Raw genomic sequence first — 22,185 nt, forward strand, 5'->3', positions numbered from 1 at the left:
GAACTTATTCGTCCATCCCGGTTCTCTAACCAAAATAGCGTGCATAGGCTAGGGAGCCGGAATTTTATTTCTATGCATAATACTGCCAAAATCCACTTTGTTTCTTGGTAAATGTCATGCATATTGTTATCTTAATTAATTTTACCGTGCCCTTGCATTTATCTGCGTTTACTGTGTGCCATATTGGAATGATAAAAACAGTACGAATAAATGCGTGAAAACTCACTTTCCCGTTTTTAAATGTTATTTGCTTTCAACATGTACTATGTTAAAATCATTTCAATATAAAATAATAATGATGTGTATTTGTGTCATTACATGTTTATAGATGTTCATGCGGATTCTTTGATCAGTTTGTAATACCTCGGCATTTCACGTTCAAAGATATGTGATCAATATACTAATTAACAGAAATTACTTAATTTGTTTTAAATGTTTCTTTTATTGTTTTAATTTTACATTTCAAGTTTATTTCGGCTTGCTCCAATGCTTACGATTTCCACATTCATTCGTACTAGTTTATTTTATCATTCCAATATGGCGGACAGTATGCGGCGAGTACACTTTTGGAGACATGGTAAACACAGATAAATGAAAGGACGTTGCTTACTGAAAATTGAAATGTTAAATTCATTAAGATAAAACATGCATAATACTTACCAAAAGAACAAAGTGAATTTCGGCAGCTTTATGCACAGAAGTAAAATTCCGGTTCTCTAGCCACTGCCAACTATTCGTGTTGTATTTTTAAAATGCAGACGATGGAGGATTTTTCGAAACTTTCTTCGGAAAAAAACTGTGAGATGGGACGAAGCCATTGCCCCAGAATTAGGAAAAATATTCAAAGGTATACCAGTACAGTGATTGTATTCTCCATTTTTTTTTCCACATATATCCAGACTGTACTAATAATGCATAGAGTCTAGCGGTTTTCAGGTTTGTCATCTGGTTGTGGTAGTCGTCGCACAACAAAGTCCTTCCATTAGAAAACCTTGTATGGCCCAAGCGTCATTTAAAAAACAGATTCGACTTTGAAATGATGTTTTGAGCTTCTAAAAGCAAATTCATTCGAAACCCAGTTGAGTACCATATAGGTGGAGCCCAAGGGTCAAAATGGCTCAAATACTCAGAAACAGATGAAGGTACCAGGTAACATATATAATTTGTTGGAGACCATGTTGATTCATTTTTTCTTCTACTTCTATCTGATACTCGAAGACTGCATGTATAATAATAATAATTATTATTATTATTATTATTATTATTATTATATAGTGGTACTGATGAAAAAGTCGGTCAGAAAATGAGTTTTTTTTCCTATAACGTTTTAATTACTGCAAATATTTAACATTGGTTGGTATCAAAATAAAGCTTAACCTTTGCTGAAAAATTGAGATAGGTTGAATTTATTTTTAGTAATCAAACTCATTCCATGTGGGTCTCTGAAAGGGGTATGTAAAATGGGGGACTGTTCAAACGTTGACTGATGATAATTTCGTCATTTACACTATTGAGGATAATATTGAATTGAAATTTTCTAACAAATGCAACAGTCATTGCGGATCAAGTAATAAAAAGTGACCGATGTCCGGCCTGCATGTGTCGACAATGCACATGCGCCAATCATGGAACCATACTCTTCCCCAGTAATTCTGGATACAGATTTTCTAAACTAATGTTACCCATTTTATTCATATAGACTATTTACCTATTTTGTTTTTGTTTTCACCAGTTGGTGTTGTAGGTGGTTGCTATTAGATGTTGTGTTCGATTTTAAAAATAATGAATTGTAATAGAATAAATTGAAGGCACAGGTGTCCGTCCAGTCTTGGTGCCCATACGGGTGCCACCCCCTCAAAAAAATATTAAAAACACTGTTTTAAGCCTAAAACGAAAAAAAATGAATTTTTTCCCCCTATATATTCTCTAAAATAAATCAAGGCCGTCGCGGACGGTCACTTTTTTGGCCAAGCATGATATCGGCTGTAATTGCCCGGACCAGATTTTTGCATTAACTTTGATCTTTTGCTTTTTTAAAAGTGTCAAAATATTGCCTTGTTAATGTAACCACCAAGAGTGGTATCGGTCATGAATGTCCGAAGGTGTGAAAACAACTTTGACACTTTCCGTGTCAAATTTATCAACCCTGCTTGACTGGATTAATCATAACTAAACAATTTCCTGATCATCCGGAACCTTTCATCCAGTATGATATAAAGGACGATTTCTTTTATAATCTATAATAATTGTTTAAATAAAAAAAGCATGCCATATGTTTAAAAATGGAAATCAATTGTGTTTAAAACAAAACTTACCGAAAGCTAATTTCTTCTAATTATTACTTTCAGATATGATTATTTATCTTAAATAATGACGACATACATATTAGCTATAATAAATACATTAACATTTATAGCAGTCTGCAAAAATTGGCCGAATGTTGCCGGAAAGTTATCCTTGAAAAATAACATGAAATTGACTGAAAATCTTAACAGAAACTGCTTTCGAGATGCACGAAAAACGCACTTACTGGCATCCCAAATGTAAAAATTTTCTCGTGTGTGTGGGGGGGGGGGGGACAACCCCGAACCCCCCTTAAAATAATGATAGGATTGGGGTGGGGATCCACCTCTCGTGCTCCCACACCTTCTCCATCCTTCGGCACTCATGGGACGCTATTTGGTAATATTTCAAAATATGATTATTTATCTTAAAAAATTGCTTTTAATCAAACGAAATGCCGACATACATCTCAACTATAAAACAATACATCAACAGTTATAGCGATTTGCTAAAACTAGCCAATGTTGGAAAGTTATCCTTGAAAAATATCATGAAATTGATTGAAAATTTTAACAGAAAATGCTTTAAATATGCAAGAAAAACGCACTTACTTGCATGCCAAATCTTGAATTTTTCTTGAGGGAGAACCCCCGAACATTCGTTAAGAGAAGAGAGAGGATAGGGAAGGGGAAATCCCTCTCTCCTGTCTTCAGCACTCACGGGACGCCGAAGGCCGGACCACTTTTACGAATCCGGCGACGGCCCTGCTCTTGCATGGAAAAGGTGCTTACAAGTGTTGCCGTAACACTATGGAGGTTACTAGGACACGCTGTGGAACAACCAAAATGTCCAGTCCAGTACCAATGCAAGCTACCCAATACCATCTACTTTCGTTTTGAAACAAATTTAAAATGGCCGATCGTCACTGTTATTTTGCAAGTGTCTAGACAATTTAGCTAGTTTGAATTTAAATGTAAGTTATTTAAGGCTGTTTACTAGGCAGAACAAGATAGTTTAGTATTTTATAAATGCATGACGTGTAAATTGCAGCAAGATAGCCTCAACTGTTACTGAACTGGACATTTTGTTTGTTCCACAGCGTGTCCTAGTAAACGTCCATAGCTTTACGGCAACGCTAAGCACCTTTTCCATCTATATACAGTAGGGTAAAAATCTTTTTTTTTTTTTGTTTTAGGATTAAAACAGTGTTTTTAACTCTTTTTTGAGGGGTTTGGTGAGGGGGGGGGGGGGGCACCCATATGAGCACCAAGACTGGACGGGCACCTGTGATTGAAGGTGACTAAAAGGTGATTAGAAATAGATAATAGAATATTATTATTACTGCTGGTACTGATGACAAATCCGGACTGATGATAAAGTCAGTCACCTTCAATTTATTCTATTACAATTGAATATAAACAATCATTGAAATTAGCATTTCTAATCACGAGCCAACCTGGCTCAGAATGTATGTCTGAAATCTCAGCCAAGTTCAAAACTGTTTGGTCAATGTCTGCACATGTTGTTGCGAGTGTGCGAGTAGTGTGTCCTTAATTTTTAGTGTTTACACATATATGGTTCAATCTTAATTAAATTTGGTCAAAATGTTTTTCTGAATGGTCTTACCATCCCTGTAGAAACTTGGTCATGTGGGAGCAGAAACTAGGTTACTATGTGTACATTGTATTTTGTAGCTCGATTTTTCTAGGAAAGTTATAGCTTATACAATCAAAGATATTCAGTTGAAACTAGGTATGTGTATTCAGTTTGACTACCGCTACCATATATTATATGCATCATTTTCAGAATTATGCCCTTATGTACTTGAAAATACCCATTTCATAAGGTTTAAGTCTTTTCTAAGTTTAATCATTTGAATATTATCCTTTTTATTATACTTTATACTGAAATTCTAAATATATATTCATTGGGACTATACCTACCATACTTAAAATGCCCATTACTCTGGAATCACTATTTTCCAAATAATTATTGTGTACCTTTTTACTGATTTTTTCTTTGTTTTCTCATAACACCTTAATCAATTGAATAAGCTCTTAGATATTTAAATCTACCTTTTAACGTGGTTGGTGGTCGTTTAGTTCAAGGACTCTACCCCTGGGGCATTTGATGTACCAACCAGGCTCTAGGGTGGGGATTTAGACAAAAAAGGTTGTCTCTAGGGTGGGGATTTAGACAACAAAATTTTTGAAATGTCAAATTCCCCTGGGTCAGCCCGCCGCCCCACTGGGCGGGGAAAATATTGACAGGTGCACTGTCTTTGTACTAAAATGCGATGTATAAACACAGCCACAAAAATGGCAAGATACCTGTCAGGCAGGGTACTTGTCAATACAACATAAACCAGTATCAACATTTGATTACTGATAAAACTTATCAAAAATGTTATTTCATTCAAAATTCCTCATATTTAAGATTGTCTGTCACATGTTTCAACAAATGTTGACTTCAGTTTTCCATAGAAAGTGTCGGCTCCACAGAAAGATGCGCATAAAAACCTATAGGAATTCCCTTTAAGCTAATTCTCAACCAGGGTCGTATACTTATTGGAATATGTCCGACCCTGGGTCATACTAAATCGAATTGTCTTAAAGCTATATCGGCATTTTCGACCCTCACGGTACGTCATAGTTTTCCTTAAACTCTATTTAGATTTATATGCTCCTGTTATCTCTATTGTTACATATGTAATTGCGCTCGGACGTAGCGTCATTAGTTGTATAAATTTGATATTTGCATTTATGATTTAATTGAGTAGTCGGAAAACATTTTGGCAATAGATATGATTATAAATTTTGTTTATTCCTGGAACTCAGTATTTGGTTTATTCTGTGTTTAGTCACGCTTTTAAACTTTTAAAAGTTTCACTGAAAGTTTACTGATGCACTTATAGAAAGGATTGTTTTAATAAGGAAATATGAAATAACATCACTTAATTTTACAGCTAAAAGTTGTTATCCCACATATTCGAAAGGTTACAAACAAATCAGAAATGGCATGTTTCGGAGATATTTATTCACATTTTAAAATCGAAGGAGTTTTTTTTTTGTCAGTGTCCGTGTCAGTTTGTCTGACGTTCCGAAGCTATAGCTTGTATTCAAAGTCATACTGAGTTAGAAAACTTATCGTTTATATATACAACTGTAGAACGACAGGACATGGACACAGACAATGTCAATGTCAAAACCATTTCCCTCCAATTCTAACAGGGAATAAATATCACAAAAACATGAAAATTGTCCCTTCTGCACGTCGAATCTTAACCTATGTACGAAAAAGATCCACTTATGCGCAAATTTAACGTTACGTAAAAACGTTATTGAAAGTCATATACGAATATATACTAGTATGGGTACTAACATAGTTTCATTTCAAATATACTTAAATTGCGCGGGCGAGCTTAATATTCCTTTAATGAATGAATTCAATATACTGGTTAGAGTCGTAAATTCGGCCACTTTTTGCGGTTTTTCATAAATATTTCTTTCTTACAATTGATTTGTACAAAATTTCTACCATATATGCTTTAGTACAAGCAACATTGATTGTTATCATTAACGGCCGTTTTTACAGTATGGTAAACAATACAACCGCGCTTAAAATAACAGACAGGTTTAGCCTTTCTAGAGGTTGTAAATTTTCGGCCACTATGTAAACATAAAGTTGGTTGTATTTTCAACATTTTCTTAGAAATAAATCGATGCTACAGCCAAAATTGTTCTTTTTTCAACAAACTGCAATCAATTTTCAGTAGCATACCTAATGGGAAATATTTGCCAACAGAGATTTAAAAAGCGCCTGTTATCCTTCTCACACCAGCATGGCGTAGTTTAATTTTTACGACACTGTTTATTACACATTCTAGCATAAAACTGCTGTTCTTGTCACTTTTCGGGGATGTTTCAACAGGAGAGTAAAGAGAATCTCTCGCTCACGTGCTATTATTACACCTTTTTATATATCTGCGTTCCGTGGCAAAGCATAAACGTATTGCGGCCCCAAAACGGATAATTCAAAAGGAAATGACGTCAACGTGAAAAAACAACGTAGACATTGAAATTCAATGACGTTGAGGGACAATATATTCATTTTCTTGGTTTTTACGCGTTTTATGCTAGTTAGCGCATCTTCTTTTTGTGTTATAAAGTTTAGATTTGAATTATTCCTTGCCGGACCTCAGCATAAACGAGCGCGTGAAATGACGTCACGAGACCCGCGAGACAAAATATTTGCTATTTAGAGTAAACAACTTCAGGGAAGGACGTTTTTTTCTACTCACCTCAACTTGTTAGTTTTTGCCGACTTTGTTGCTAACCAAGTGCTTGTGATGACACGGGTGCATTCTCAAGCATCTGGCTCGAAAAAAAAGCTTTAAAGTGGGTGGCCGAATATTTACGACCTGGCCGAATTTACGACTTGAACCAGTATTCAGTGCTGAATCTGCGCGAAATCAATAGTCTATTTCACATATAAAGAAATAAATTCACACCATAAAGTTTACGAAGAAAACAGTAAAAATAATTTTGCTGATTAGAAATAGTTCCATGATCAGCACGTTGACAATATATTCGATCATGTCCTTGCAAAAACAGCCGTGCAATAATAAGTCCGTGGAGTCCACAAGGTGTACGTTTATGTGATAATAGTATTTTCTTAGAGTAGAGAGGTGTACTTGTACGAGTACGCGTTCTTGTAGGATTTTATTCTCAATCTGTATTTCATTAAGCTTCTATGTGCCAAAGTTCTGAACATTAAACTTAACACACACTTTAGCTGTACAAGTTCGCTTGATATTTGTATGCCAGAGCTCCGTACAAGCCGTTGCTAGGGAGTATGCGGGTGTTGTACATTTCATTAAACTCAATCATAAAAGTCTGTCCGCAGTTGTTGTTGTTGTTGTTTTTTTCCTTTGTTGTGTTCTGTTTTTTCCAAAGAGTCGTGTTGTTGTTTTTTTGGTTTGTTTTTTTTTATACAGAAACGGCATGCTTAAAATTTTAAAACAAAGATCCATTTATAAGAACGAGATAGCAACACTTGTCCTGAACAACGAGGAACCTTGTGTATAAGTTGAAATAAAACTTCTCATCTGTTCCTTAAATATATTAAAAATTAATGATAAAATGCTTGTTTTATTATGTTAATTGACACGTCGAATAAAATTAATAAGAAAATACATTCATGTAAGATTCTCTATGTATTTCACTAACATCCATGAAACTCAAATATTTTTTTCCTTTCAGATATTTCACTCAAATGGGTATTTATCAAAATTTTGTAAATCTGTTTTATGTTTAAAAAAATATACTGAATTGAAATGTACGCCGTTTCATTGAAATCAATGATAAATAGAATGAAAAGTTGATTGCTTCGATGAATTCTTAAAAGTTTGTAAATTTAAGCAGTGTGGTTTATAAAACTTCTAGATTAAAACCTTTGCATAAAGCCATAAACATGTTTCGTGAACATCGCTGTAGCTAGCAAAATACGGGGACCCATGCATATATTTCCTAACTGATGTTAATCTGAAAGCGACACATGACAATTATAGTACATTATTACTTAAAATATATTTCAGTTTTGACTAAGTTACGTTCAAAATGATGAATTAAATTTTACTCCTCCAAAATAATTCTTACCGCCAAACCGTGTAGAAATTACCATTTACGAATCTATAGGGTGTATGTCTATCGGATAAGACTTGTTTCTTATTTATATTCAATAAAGAAATTGTCAATTTAGTTTTGATATCTCCATACTTCAAAGTGCTGTTGTTAATTTTGATATCTCCATACTTCAAAGTGCTGTTGTTAAATGAACACAAGACTGCTTTAATTTTAAAATGCATAGACACTCATTTTAGTAAGATATTTAGCTAACTTTAAAAAGGGCAAGGTTGACAACATGTCAGATCTTCGAAAAATGCTCAGCATAACGTAAGCGGTAAATTATAAATTTTGTTTTGTGCTAGAAGTAACTTTTTCTTCCACATTAAAATGTAAATAATGAAAAGTTTATCTATTGCGGATATCGTTCATTTCTTAATTTTATAGCAAAAGCCATTGTTTTTCTACCATTATACAGTATTTCACATATAAATGACGTCATCAGTGACGCCACAACTAGAAACGTTAGTAACGTTATTTTCACCATGACGTTCAAATATTTGTTTGTAGATTTAATAGCGTTATATATCTATCAAAGTGTTTAATTTGATGTTTTAGAATTTTGCACTCATTATTATTAGGCCATTTTGTACTGAAAACCGTACCAAGCCCTTTGTAAACAAAACCATTGCCGCATAGATTACACTGTTCAATTAATTTCAAGTCATTGGCTATGATAACTGTTGTGAAAAAAAGAAATTCCCTTTACATAAAAGATATTATATACAATTAATGACCCTATGTTCGAGGGCTATTAGACATGTAACAATAAGAAGAAGAACCGTCAAGGGAAACGAATAGCTTACTGGTAGCTTAAAAGTGCATTGGCTCCCACTCTGGTCCGTAGCGTCTCCTCTGCGACGCTTGCACCCCTCTTGGTCATTAGTGCACACAGGTGGGTGAAACTATCAACATATAACATAGGTTATACAGTAATAAGACAATTCTATTCAACAAGATCCGTACGATGTCTTTGAAATCTCTGACTTGTGTAAATAAGGCGAAAATATAGACAGATGTCCACTTTCGGTTTTGAATCAGTCCTATTTCACAACTTTCAAAAGTTCTCAAGTCAAGAAATGCCTATGCTCTGCAGATCGACCTGCATACATAAAATGTGTAACCATTTCTGAATGGAACAACATTGCCCCTTTTTTGAAATAAGATCTTAAACTTGTTACACAAAGTAAAAAGTAAACTAACCCTCTTTCTTTGTTTACATTTCATGTATAGTTCCGGTCATTAGCACCGCCTCGGAAATATCACTGGTTCTTCTTTCAACTCACCTCCGTACAAAGAGGGAGCCAGTGTTTACAGGCTGTGTATTACCTTAAATGTATCTATTACAGTTAATACTTGTTAAAGTTGAATATTATAGATTTTAAGATATTTTCCTTATTTATATATTTTACGGCAATACTCTACAATAGGTACATAAATAATAAAACGTATTCTTAAAATCCATTTTAGCTTTTACGCTGGTCAATGTGGAAGGATTATTCAAAATAAAACTAATTTCAAGTATAACTTCCTCAGTAAAAGTCTATTTGGACCATAAGACATTTATCTACATTTACAGGTGGAATAATCTGCATTGCAATGAGGGAAGAATATCTTGATGTTTCAGGAATAGTTGAACCGTTCATGCAAACCCTTGAAAGGGATGGCAAATGGAAACTACTCACAAAAGACACGATAACCAGTTACGCTTTTGGAAAGCCAGGAGTCATTTTCCAGTTTGTTATTTCATGATGAAGTTGTTTAAATATCTAATTCCATGTATAAATCCTATCTCATTACAAGTATTGTTTTTATTTTCTTTTGTTGTGTTATTTATGTGAAGAGTTGTTCTTTTAAAGGAAGAATTCTATAAGACTATGTGACTTTCATTCTTGTCTTTCCCTACTTATGATATATGTATTTAATTTGTATATGTATTACTGGGAATAAAATATGTTTAAACTAAGAGTTGTTCTTGTAGTTGTTGTTGCTAAAAATGTTCTAAAACTAAATTTTATCTCTTTGCTGGACGGCAAGTGTTTGCTTATTTGGATGACGTTTTAGTGATTATTCTATCGAAAAACGTGTCAAGACTTTTTTCGTTTAAAGCGCCATTGATAGCGGAAATTTAAGCACTCTCGCGGTAAATTGAATTCTATGTTAAATCAGTTATGGTACCATCTAATTAGGTCGTCTCCCTATAGGAGGGTCGGTGTAACATTAAATATTGACTCCGTTGAAAATTGACCTATTGGGTCGTTGAATAACATTAAGTATTGACCCCGTTGAAAATTGACACCCCTTGGTCCTTTTTCAACGGATGACTGATCAATTTTTAACGTTGAAAATTGACTCGCCCGTTATTTAATGATCCATCCACGCGTGAAAATTTGACCCTTGTTGAAAACTGATCAACTATAGTCAGGTCATATTTCAACCTTGAAAACTGATCCCAATAATCTTACGCAATTTGCCTATTACCATACAGATCAAAGATTAACATTTCTGTATTTTTTCAGGACTGTAAGTAATAAACGTTTAGTTACACATTTGAGCGCGCCACAAGCTAATAATACGTCTAATTATTTGCCAATTCATCGGCCATAACTCTGCAGATACTTGTCAGATATAGAAATTCAAACCCAGCTAAAATTGGTGACTATATGTGTAATGTATGGACGGGATGTAATAAGCAAAATTAGTTGTGAGAAGCAGACGAAAAATTAACCTTGTTCAAATTTCACCAGAAAAAAAAGCTTTAAAAATGCAATCTTTGATTGGTTCACTGATTTTTTTTGCTTTATGGCTATAGCTGTGGGTAGACCATTTTGTCACCGCCTAATCGACTCGGTCTGTGGGCTTACTAAGCTGTATCACCACGTAAGGGTTAAGAAGTAGATTCGTTTAGATTTAACAATATGTGGCTAGGATTTTTGCGAAATTACAATGATATACCCGTTTCTTCATGACCGTTTTTCTATAACCAAAGAGGGTGTACAGCTGTATTCTGATAGTGCTGGGTGCGAGGGTTTGGGCTTCGGAATCTTTTTAAAGGTCACTGGTGTTATGCAAGATGGCCAAACACGTGGCATAACTTCTGATATAATTGTTCTAGAACTATTCCCCATTTTGGTTGCGGTATACATTTGGGGTACCGACTTGACGAATAAAGAAATCAAATTCAACTGCGATAATATTGTTTTTCAAAGTTTAAACAAGCTGTCTTCTAAGTCGAGTCATGTCATGTGCCTTGTTAGAGCTTTGACTTTAAGGTACCTTCATTAAAATATATAAATCAAGGCCAATCACGTGCACGGTCGTTCTAAAAAGTCACGAATAATAAATAACAAAAACACATTACAACTTCTTAAATAGCCTTTATCTTTAAATTAGCACATCACAAAATAAACTACAACATATCACTAAAATAGATCACAGAATAAAGAAAACTTTCTACTTCATGACATTTAATATAAAAAATAGAAATTACATAACAACAGCATCTACACTTTTCTCTGTCTCAGCTAATACTTAAATGCTCAATTAACAATGTCAAATAAATTCGTAGAATAAGCCAGTCTCTTTACTGTCATATAATTTATGTATAATAATAAGAACATATATAATCCTTAAGAAAGCAAAGAAATAACCAAAATGACTGAAGTGACCATAAGATAACCGCTGGTTTGTACAACAACTATACATCTATAGCTGGCCGCATTTCAACATTAAGACATACAATAGTTGAAAAATTATACACATTATGCCCTGTAAACATTTGATCATTGCTCAATTTCAAAATGACAACACAAGTCTAAGCAATGTAATTACTTCTGCAAAAACAAAATATAAACAATTTGATAAGACTTGATGGAAAGCCGTGCATAATTTATTCACAGGGAACACAAGGAAAACAAGAGCATCGCCTTGCTGTTGCAGACGCTCATCTGATTTTTTTTGTCTCTGTATAATATTTTCTAAGTCCAAAAAAGGCTACAATTCTTGCAAAAAGCAGGATGGAGTTATGTGTCTGGCTGTACAGAGTGAGATTTTGATGGTGAACAAGTGAGGCAAGCTTTAAAGCAATAGCTTTGATAGTTTAGGAGAAAAGCTGACCTAAACATAAAACTTAACCAAGAAATCTAATTTTCTAAGTCCAAAAGGGACCATAATTCTTGCAAAAAGCAATGTAGTGTTACGGTACTTGCTGTGCAGAGTCAGCTTTTAATGGCAAATAACTGCTCCAAGTTTTAAAGCAATAGCTTTGACAGTTAACGAGAAAGGTTGACATAAACGCAAAACTTAACCAAGAAATCTGATATTTTTTAAGTCCAAAAGGGGCCATAATTCTTGCAAAAAGCAGGATAGAGTTATGTTTCTTGCTGTACAGAGTCAGCTATTGATGGTGAACAAGTGTTGCAAGTTTTAAAGCAATAGCTTTGATAGTTTAGTAGAAAAGCTGACCTAAACACAAAACGTAACTGGGCAACACCATCACCAACGCCAATGCTGATCAAGTGATGACAATAACTCATCATTTTTTTCAAAAAATCAGATGAGCTAAAAATGCCATCGGTATTACAAAGCAAAACATTAATTTTCAAAGAAAAATACAAAAGAAAACTCCTAATCGATATTTGGCAAAATAAATATAAAGCACCGAATGTTTCCTCCAAATGATGCAATTGATTATACCAGTATTCAAAATTACCAACATCTAGCTTTATGAAGAAATATTAAGTTTTAGTTTTACTCTCTTTAAATATGTAAATTAAGAAACTTTTGCTACTCAATGACTTATTCAGCATTCAAATTAAATGTTTTGTTACAAATCTGATCCTGAAATAGAAAGATGTGCTGAGTCATTATGTTCCACAATATCTACAAATGTTTTGTTTTGGGTTTAGTGCCATTTTTCATTCATGTAAGAGCTGGCAGTTAACCTAACCAGTGTTTCTGGATTATGTTCCTGTTCTCCGCAAGTAACTGACAACTTCTCTACATATTTCAGAGGTGGATGACGAAATGACTCCTGACACAATGTCTATTATCAAATCATCAAGTAAAACATGCAACTCACTCCTTGATCGAACTCAACCCCGCGATCCATAGATCTATGACCTATACTCTCCCTATTTTGAGCTAAGCGGGCATGTAGAAAACAATATGAAACCAACAGTTTTAGCCAATTTGTAAAACCATTTTGTCGTGCAACACTTGAAACAGTAAGATCTTACGGAAACTAACAATATTATCAAGAGATGACTTGTTACAACAGACTGAGAACATAATTCACATCAGTCTCTTTACTGGTAATACAAACATTTGAGCCGCACCTTGAGAAAACCAACATAGTGCATTTGCGACCAGCATGGATCCAGACCAGCCTGCGCGGAATCAATGCTGTTCGCTGACGGCTTCTCTAATTGCAATAGGCTTTGAAAGCGATTAGCATGGATCCTGACCATACTGCGTGGATGCGCAGGCTGGTCTGGATCCATGCTGGTCGCCAATGCACTATGCTGGTTTTCTCATGGTGCGGCTCATTTGTATCTTTTAAACAACAATACAACATTTACTCTATAATTGTTTCATCTGGTTTTCTATCAAGTAAAAATCATAAAAAGAGCAAGGAAACAAATTGACAATATTATCAACAATGTAAGTCTGGATTCTCCATGGAAGCAAATAGATAAAAGTCTAGAACAGATTTGGCACGCACCGGAAAAAGACAGTAATGAGTGAATGAAAGGCTGCCTCTGATTAGAAATAAAATATATAATTAGGTCAGCCTGTATGAAGGATCTGATGGGAGATCTATTGTACAAATATAAATTTAACAAAGAAAATAAACTCAGCATTGTCAGCGCACAAAGAACAAGAACTGTCAACAAGAGAGTGAGCTACACTATTCGACAAATTCTACGTTAATGAAGGATTATACCTTTCAATACAGTCAGGCAAGACTTACAGTACTGAGTTATTTCATTACAATTTCTTATCAAGGTTAACATTATATTATGGCCAGGATGTAAAACTGTATGCAAAACATAAACCACACTCGAAAAAAAAAACCCACAATTTATTCTAAATTTAACAAAGAGTTACCTAACGTGGTTATTTTAGTAGACTGATATTTTAGAAGCATCATGTAAACTTATAGCTGTATCTCAGTAATACAGATAGCTGTTACTGAGATGCAGCTTTGTATTTAGCCCTTACCATGCTACATTTCTATAATGAATTTGTCCATCTTCCAATTTGGACAGTACCATTAACTGTTAAAATGGGGTGCTTACCAAAAAGATACTGGCTGAATGGCGAACAGTGCAGATCATGATCAGACTGCACAGATGTGCAGGCTGATCATGATCTACACTGGTTGCAAAGGCAATACCAATCGTGTCCAGCATGGTAAGGGTTAGTTGCACTCAAAATTTTCAAAGTTTTGCTAACCATATTTTCTAAGTTAAAAAAAAGCTATTACTTATTTCAAATTTAACCAAGAGTTATCAAATTTGGTTATTTCAGTGGATTTGATGACTAGAGAACGTTATGTGAAGCTTCAATGTGATATATGCAATGATTGCTTCCATACCACCTTGCACACTTCAACCAATGTGTCACGCCGTGTGAGAAGACAGGCTTGAATAGAATTTTATTTGAGCTAAAAGTTGGTCAGTTTTTTAAGTAATGGCATAAAAGATATGAAATGAAAATCAAAATTAGAAACGTATGCTGTTTATCCAATTAATTGTTGTTTAAATCATTCAGAAAAATTTAGTATCATGAGCAAATACTATACTAGTAGTTAAAAATATGTTTACTTATATTTAGATCATGTAATAATGCAACTGATCTTTGACTCAAAAATATCAGTTGTATTTTGTTGTATTCAAAATACACATGTCAGAAAACACTGAAGTCACAGCTTGTTGTAGCTGACACAAATTTAATTGTCTCGCATTTTTTCTTCCTATGTACATGTACAACAGGACTATAGGAAAGAGAAGGCTATGCTTGAGACCATTCAAGCAAGAAAAGTTTAGCCCTGATTAACCTTTAGCCTGCTAAAATTCTAAAACAGACTGGTCTATCATTCAACTTGGGCAATACCATTTACTATTTGAAGGGGTGTTCACTGAAAATTTACAAACTGGATAGCAAACAGTGTAGACCATAAACAGCTTGCACTGGTCACAAAGGCAGAATCACTTGCTGCCAGCAGGCTAATAGTTAAAGAAGAGTAATACTGAAAGGTTATGACTGGATTTTCTTAAGAAATGTAAAATACGGAAAATGGTAATGATTTAATGAAAGCGAACACAATTGTCTACTTGCAGAAAGAAAGTGTCATCAGTAACTGTAAAACTTACAAACTTTATTTTAATTACTGACATAATATTGAGCCGCACCATGAGAAAACCGCCATAGTGCATTTGCGACCAGCATGGATCCAGACCAGATCCATGGATGCGCAGGCTGGTCTGGATCCATGCTGGTGGCAAATGCACTATGGCGGTTTTCTCATGGTGCAGCTCATATATCAAAACATAACAAGAATCTCAACTAAATTGGACATAGTAGTCTAGTCTCACTGTAGAAATGTTAAAATGTAAGTAAAAAAGTAGGATACATATAGTTATTTCCAAACTAAAAGACATGATACCTAAAAAAGCACCAAATTCTATAATATCACCTTCGAAGTTTAATGAATGTGGGGTCAGTATAATCTAAATTCTTAAATGTCAAAACAATTCAATATGCCATTGAGTAAAATTTTCTAGATATTTATGCTAGCACCATATTACAACACAATCATTATCACACAATAATATCATAGGCTGCATCTGGAACAACTGATACGGGGACTGGAAAGCGGCATTTATCTTATCTTATGCTGTCGTCCAATCGAAGTGTATGCCGTAGGTTATTCTGCTATTACTCACACACTTACGCCTTACAGTTTAACTCGTCCTTTCAGTGAAAATCTGGAAAAGCATTTGTTGAATTTTTTGTTGCAAACAAAAGTTCAGCCATGAAATTATTACCTGCATCTGTTTTTAAATTGAAAATATCTACATTATTGTTACTTTTCACCCTGTGAAAATGGCTAAATCTAGGCTTGTCTTACCCAGAGAGAAAGATGTCGTTTTTTACATGATATTTGCCTTGTTGATTCCGAGTATTTAGAACAATAAAATTATGACATATTTTAATGAAAATAGCAAGTCGAAACTGTAAACTGTTGCCTGAAAATATTTGTTTATGATATTGCTTTGTTCTTCACCATTTAAATGCGTGTTAAACCTAGATGATTTTCTGCAGTTGTATCTAAAAGTTCGGAATACTAAATGTAACTTCGTTGTCGGCCTTTTAAAAAAAAATATTGTTATTTTCATTTAAATGCATTGTATTTTTCACACATCAGTTTTAAGATTAAATTATTAAACTAATTTTTGGAGTTAAAACAACAATTTCGTTTGAAACATTCTCTGCGTTCAAGAAGAATGTTTGTTTCTGTATGTAGAAATCTGACATTATAAACAATAATTATAATTATGGCTCTACAAGATTAAGAAAAGTGTCAGCTTTCTGTTTTTTGTTTTTTTTTCCATTTTATTTATTCAAATCCAACAAAAATCGGTCCTTTGATAAAGGTTTGAAGTTACGTGGTAAAATATTTCTTCAGGGAAGTGAGCTCGAGTTAATTCATAATAATTAAGCATAACGCCACATGCAGCCGCATGCTGTTTTTCCTTCGGAATCCCTTTAGATCAATCTCTGATCATCGCCACTTAACATGTGACTGGTAAACCCTTTGAACAAAAAGAGTTATAGCTCCATGATTAATACGAGGTAATATGCTAATTACACGCTAATCGATAGTGGCGAAAACAAAATATCGATCGCTAACGACTGGTCGATATTTACAGGTATGGACGACAGCATAATACAGATAAATGTATTGATTTATACGGAGTTTCTACTCCCCGTATTAGACCTTCCTGGCTGCATATATCTACAGTACCATTAGTTGAACATCCAAGTAAGACTCTGATCATTATAGCTGATCTAATTCATTTGGCTGTCTTTCATTTTGTACTAATGACATAGAAAAACATCTTAAACCCTCTCAAGTATTTCTTATTCATTCATTCATTCTGAACAGTATGAGGGTAGCTAACATAACTGATGATGATCTAAGCAAGGAGGGATGTAGAAACTGCTATTTTCTATATTAAATGCAATGGAATTTTTAAACTGACAGGTAACATTCTGCCTAGAATGAATCTCATTTCATACAATATGCAGCTACTTGCCACAGAGAGATAAATATCATGTTTAGTTTGTTCCATATACATGTATATGATACAGTGTAAGCATAAATACTTGAAAATCTAAAAGTATTAACTTATCAAACTGTTCTAGCTGCCAAAAATGAGAACTATTTGGATAACCTACTGACAAATTTATGCTAGCCTTCTGATAAAGCTTTTACAGCATAAATGTATAAACTCCAGAGTGACATCACACATGGCAGATTAACAGTACCGGTATGTCAATGTGTTAACTCCAGAGTGACATCACACATGGCAGATTAACAGTATGTCAATGTGTTAACTCCAGAGTGACATCACACATGGCAGATAAACAGTATGTCAATGTATTAAGTCTAATGTAACATCAGTCATGGCAGATAAACAGTATGTCAATGTATTAAGTCTAATGTGACATCAGTCATGGCAGTTAACAGTGCACAAATTTATTACATGTAACTAGTGACATCAGTTATGGCAGATAAACAGTACAACGTACAAAAATATCACAATATACATCTAATAAAAATATAGTAAGAATGCTGTGTTTTGAAATATCAACCATAAATCTCCAGTCTTTATGTAAGATATTCTTTCAAAAATATACAGATGCCATGAACATCGGAATAGTCTCAGAAAATACATAAAATTAACTGTCTCTATAATAAATTATTGTTTTTAATGGTACCTTCAATGTATAAAACATGTCCTTAAACATATAATACACTTAACAAATTTTTAAATGCCCCCTCCATATCTTAGACATCTTTCATAGTAATAATAGTATATTTTTTAAAATGTTTTGCACAAATTTGTTGTTAATAACATATCAAAATTTCAACAAAATTAAGTGATGCTATGGTATCAATTTATTTTTATTTTGACCCAATTTTAAAGTCACAAAAATAAACATAAATTTTATGTCTAAAATTTAGAAATGAGCAAATTTCAGCATAAGGCAGGACAATAATGACAAAAACAATGTAACTTCTTCATTCTGGGAACAATTTAGTTTATACTAATTTATTTTCGGTTGATTATGAAACAAGTTCTACAGCTTATATTAATCACTCTCGACACCTCATTCCTGATGGAATGATCCATTGCCACGAGGGTATGAGAGAAGAGACAAGTTTCCCTTTAAATACTAAGTGCCAAGCAAGGGAGCTACTGGTACCACTTTTTACGTCTTTGGTATGACAATTTAAAATTTGGTTTGATATTTGCCCATATATCAGTGAAAGTCAGTATCTAACTCTGTTTCCTTATAAATTATATTTACTGGTTTTATAAATACAATACCTGTATGTGTATTTCTATGACTTTTTAAAAATGGGTAGAGGTCGTAAAATAAATAAGAGTTATGTCTTTGCACAATTTGAACTTCCTGAAATTATAATATCTTATTTAGAAATTGCTTTCTAAAAACGTAAGACATTTGATAAATATACTGCTAATGTTTTGAAAGATACTACATAAAATATCCAGGTGACGTCAGAAAATTTGATTAGTATATAACCAAGAACACACTGAGAACCATTTAAATTCCACTGAAAACGTGCAAGGAATGAAGAATTTAACTTCATTTAAATACTGACAATAAATATATTTCTGGCAAGGTTGAATTTTAATGGACATCTGTAAATTCTAGGGAACTAATTAAAAAAGATGTAAGGAATCCTTTGTCATTATATACATATTATATCCTACCAAACACAGAAACACATCTCCCATAAATGTAATATAAATATTCAACATATTTATTTATAGAAAAATATCCCTTCCGACAGAATATACTCACTTCTAAACATGAAATAATTAATGTCAATACTTTTCCATACATTAGTCTGATATTTCTTTTTAATTTGGCCAGACCAATTTGTGAAAAACTTATACTGGTTGTACTTTCCTGGAGAATTAGATAAATATTTGTATCACTGAGACAAGCCAAATCCATATTTAGAAGTTTCTGGTTAACAAAAAAAGTTCCATTTTTCATTTTTTCTACCTACAGTTAAACCTGTCTATAATGACCACCACATCATCACCTTAACGCAAGCAGTGAATAAGTCCTTCTTTAAGTCAATGGAGTTATCCACTTTTTGCACTGAGGTGATGATATGGAGAGACAAAAAAGAAGTATTTATTGGCAGGTGGTAGTCAATCACAGGTTAAAATATACTTAAAATGTTAAAAAAGGAAAGAAAACCTATGTTTTCAGAGCCAGGTGGTCTCTGTTCAGAGACCTATATTGCATTTTTTTTTAATTAGTCTCTACTGACATTCTGACATTTAAAGTTTTTTTCTAAATAAAAAATTCTCCCCATTGTCAAACAATACAAAACAAAACTTAAATACACAGCTTACATTAAGTACATATGTTCACAGTCTGTATAAGGGCAAAGGATTCCTTCTAGAATTAATCATTATTAACTGATATTATGCACTATGAGACAGTTAGTCTGGAAACATGAAGAATAAATAAAACCTCATGTACAAACATATACAAATATACAATTTAAACAATTAAAAACCAATACAATAACGTTTTTCATTTAATAATTGGGAAAAAAAGTTATAAAGTTTAAAATATAAGATGGTAACACTCTCATGTCTAGCACAATAAAAAAAAGAGAAATGAATGTCCAGTACACCTCTTCATAACAGCACTTTTCATGAAATTCTTCTAAATTTCTCAAATTTATTTGAAAGTTAAAAATTTCTATGGCTCATTAAGCAGTTTGATTTGGCGACCATTTTGTAAAGAAAAGAATGAATTTTAAAAAATCCATACAGTTGCTAGTTTAGTTGTGAAATATGTGAACTTGTTTAATGCCTGTGGAGACAGACGGCTCATACCTAAACCTGTTTTTACCTTTCAAGTGATCTAACTGATTTCTGAAATGACAAAATCATCAATCAATAGTAATTGATGGAATAGCAAATGTATTTTAGTCACATTATAAATCATCCTTTCCATGGATAATTTCTAGTGTAATGCATTTATCTTGTGCAACAACGTGACATATGTAAGCAATAATTGCCAATTAAGGGTTGTGTTCTCTATAATGCTCTACCTTTACATGACACCATAGCAATGCAAGTTTATCTGGAACTAAAACACATGAGTCATAGAGGTTTATCATTGCAAATGCAGAAGCGATGTAAATATTTTGAATTTGTTTCTCACCTAGTCCCCTTTAAATACTAGCAAAATTTTTTTCATTTTTTGAAAGCAGAAAATTCCAAAACACCAACAATAATAGATAATTGAAAGCTTTCCACTTTTTTTCAGACCTCCACATTACAAACTTGCTCTGCCTACTGACAATTACAAAGAAATCCATAAAAAGTACTGTTAAAGGAGTGTGTGAACTATAATAACAATGTTCATAAATAAGAAAAATTAAAAACAAAATTGATTATTCTATAAAACATCAACATCAAATTAGATGATCTATTTCATTGATGGATTCTTTAGGATCATGTATACCAACAAGATATTTGTTTATCGCATAAAAATGCGCTAATGCTCCAAGACCAACAAAAACATGCCAGATGGCATGAGCAAATGGTACAATGCCATCTAGTTTGAAGAATATGACACCGGACACATATATAACACCTCCTATAGCAAGCTCATAGACACCTGCAGGGTCAGTCTGAAACAATAAGGAGAAAATGAATTACTGACACAGTTTCAATGTTACCATCTAAAAGGTAATTTTAAGACATCTGGTATTAACTTTATATAATGTATAATGTGCACAGATGTTGATCATCATTTACACTTTAGAGATACCGGTAACCAAAATATGTTTGCTGAAACAAAAAAGTTACTTTTATGACTAGTCAGTTAAATATTTTGTGTTTGCATTACTCTGAACTTATACAATCATAACAGTAGTGAAGGGCATCTGATTACCAGTCAGCAACTTTAACCACTCGGCCATGGGAAAAGGTTAGACGCATTTTCATTGCAAAAATTATATATATTAAGCAACAGGCTGAGCAGCCTATGGAGATGGCATTTATATCACAGTTACACATACTGTGAAATCATTAATATTCGTGGGGAACTAATTTACATGAATTTCGTGGTTGAGTCAATCCACGAAATTTAATCTCAACGAAGAAGTAAAGTTCCCATTCATTTAAAACTGTTATAAAAACTCATCTGATGTTTCCTTTAATCATATTTATAAAAGTAATTTTCACTGATACTGTTCTCTTGCAACATGTTTTCTTTAATCATACTTATTACAGTAATTTTCATTGCTACTGTTCTCCAGTAACATGTTTCCTTTAATCATACTGAACAGTACTTTTCATTGCTACTGTTCTCCAGCAACATGTTTCCTTTAATCATACTTATAACAGTAATGTTCATTGCTACTGTTCTCCAGCAATATGTTTCCTTTAATCATACTGAACATTAATTTTCATTGCTACTGTTCTCCAGTAACTGTTATACATGTAGTTTAAAATTTTCATTTATTACTCATTATACATGTATTATCATGTATTATCGAATTAGAGTTAAAAAAATTATGGAAGACAATAACAATGGCAGTTTTCCAATGTGTCACTGTTTGTTAAATGTATGTATTTGTATATATTATATGCTGTTAATGCTGCCCACATAAGTGGGACTTAACATTTGCTTGAATAAACTTGAAACATTATTCAAAAGTTAAAATCCACGAATTCATATCCCCATGAAATTGCTGTTTTGACCAAAACCGCAAAATTTCATGCACATGAAATTAAATGATTTTACAGTAAGTTACACATAATTCTAATATGCTTGTCTCTGTTAAAACACGCTTACGCTAAAATGACGGCACGTTAACATGCAGTTTTTGTTGCAACCAAGAAAGAGCACTACTATAATTATT

At 33.3% G+C, this 22,185-nt stretch overlaps 2 protein-coding genes across 2 annotated transcripts in view; one reads left to right on the forward strand and one right to left on the reverse strand.

The window, feature by feature from the left end:
- The window catches only part of LOC123563018 (uncharacterized), a 181,009-nt gene extending 171,156 nt beyond the window's left edge, over positions 1-9,853 (forward strand). Inside the window, exon 4 of the mRNA XM_053537632.1 lies at positions 9,547-9,853. Coding sequence (XP_053393607.1) covers positions 9,547-9,719 — 173 coding nt within the window. The 3' untranslated portion in view covers positions 9,720-9,853. The remainder of the gene's footprint in view (positions 1-9,546) is intronic.
- Positions 9,854-14,865: 5,012 nt separating this feature from the next.
- LOC123565061 (monocyte to macrophage differentiation factor-like) overlaps positions 14,866-22,185 on the reverse strand; it is a 31,318-nt gene continuing 23,998 nt past the window's right edge. The window contains exon 8 of the mRNA XM_045359067.2: positions 14,866-20,949. Within this exon, the coding sequence (XP_045215002.2) occupies positions 20,731-20,949 (219 nt within the window). The 3' untranslated portion in view covers positions 14,866-20,730. The remainder of the gene's footprint in view (positions 20,950-22,185) is intronic.

This window comes from Mercenaria mercenaria, chromosome 2 (genome assembly GCF_021730395.1).
Source record: "Mercenaria mercenaria strain notata chromosome 2, MADL_Memer_1, whole genome shotgun sequence".
In the NCBI taxonomy this organism is placed as follows: domain Eukaryota; kingdom Metazoa; phylum Mollusca; class Bivalvia; order Venerida; family Veneridae; genus Mercenaria; species Mercenaria mercenaria.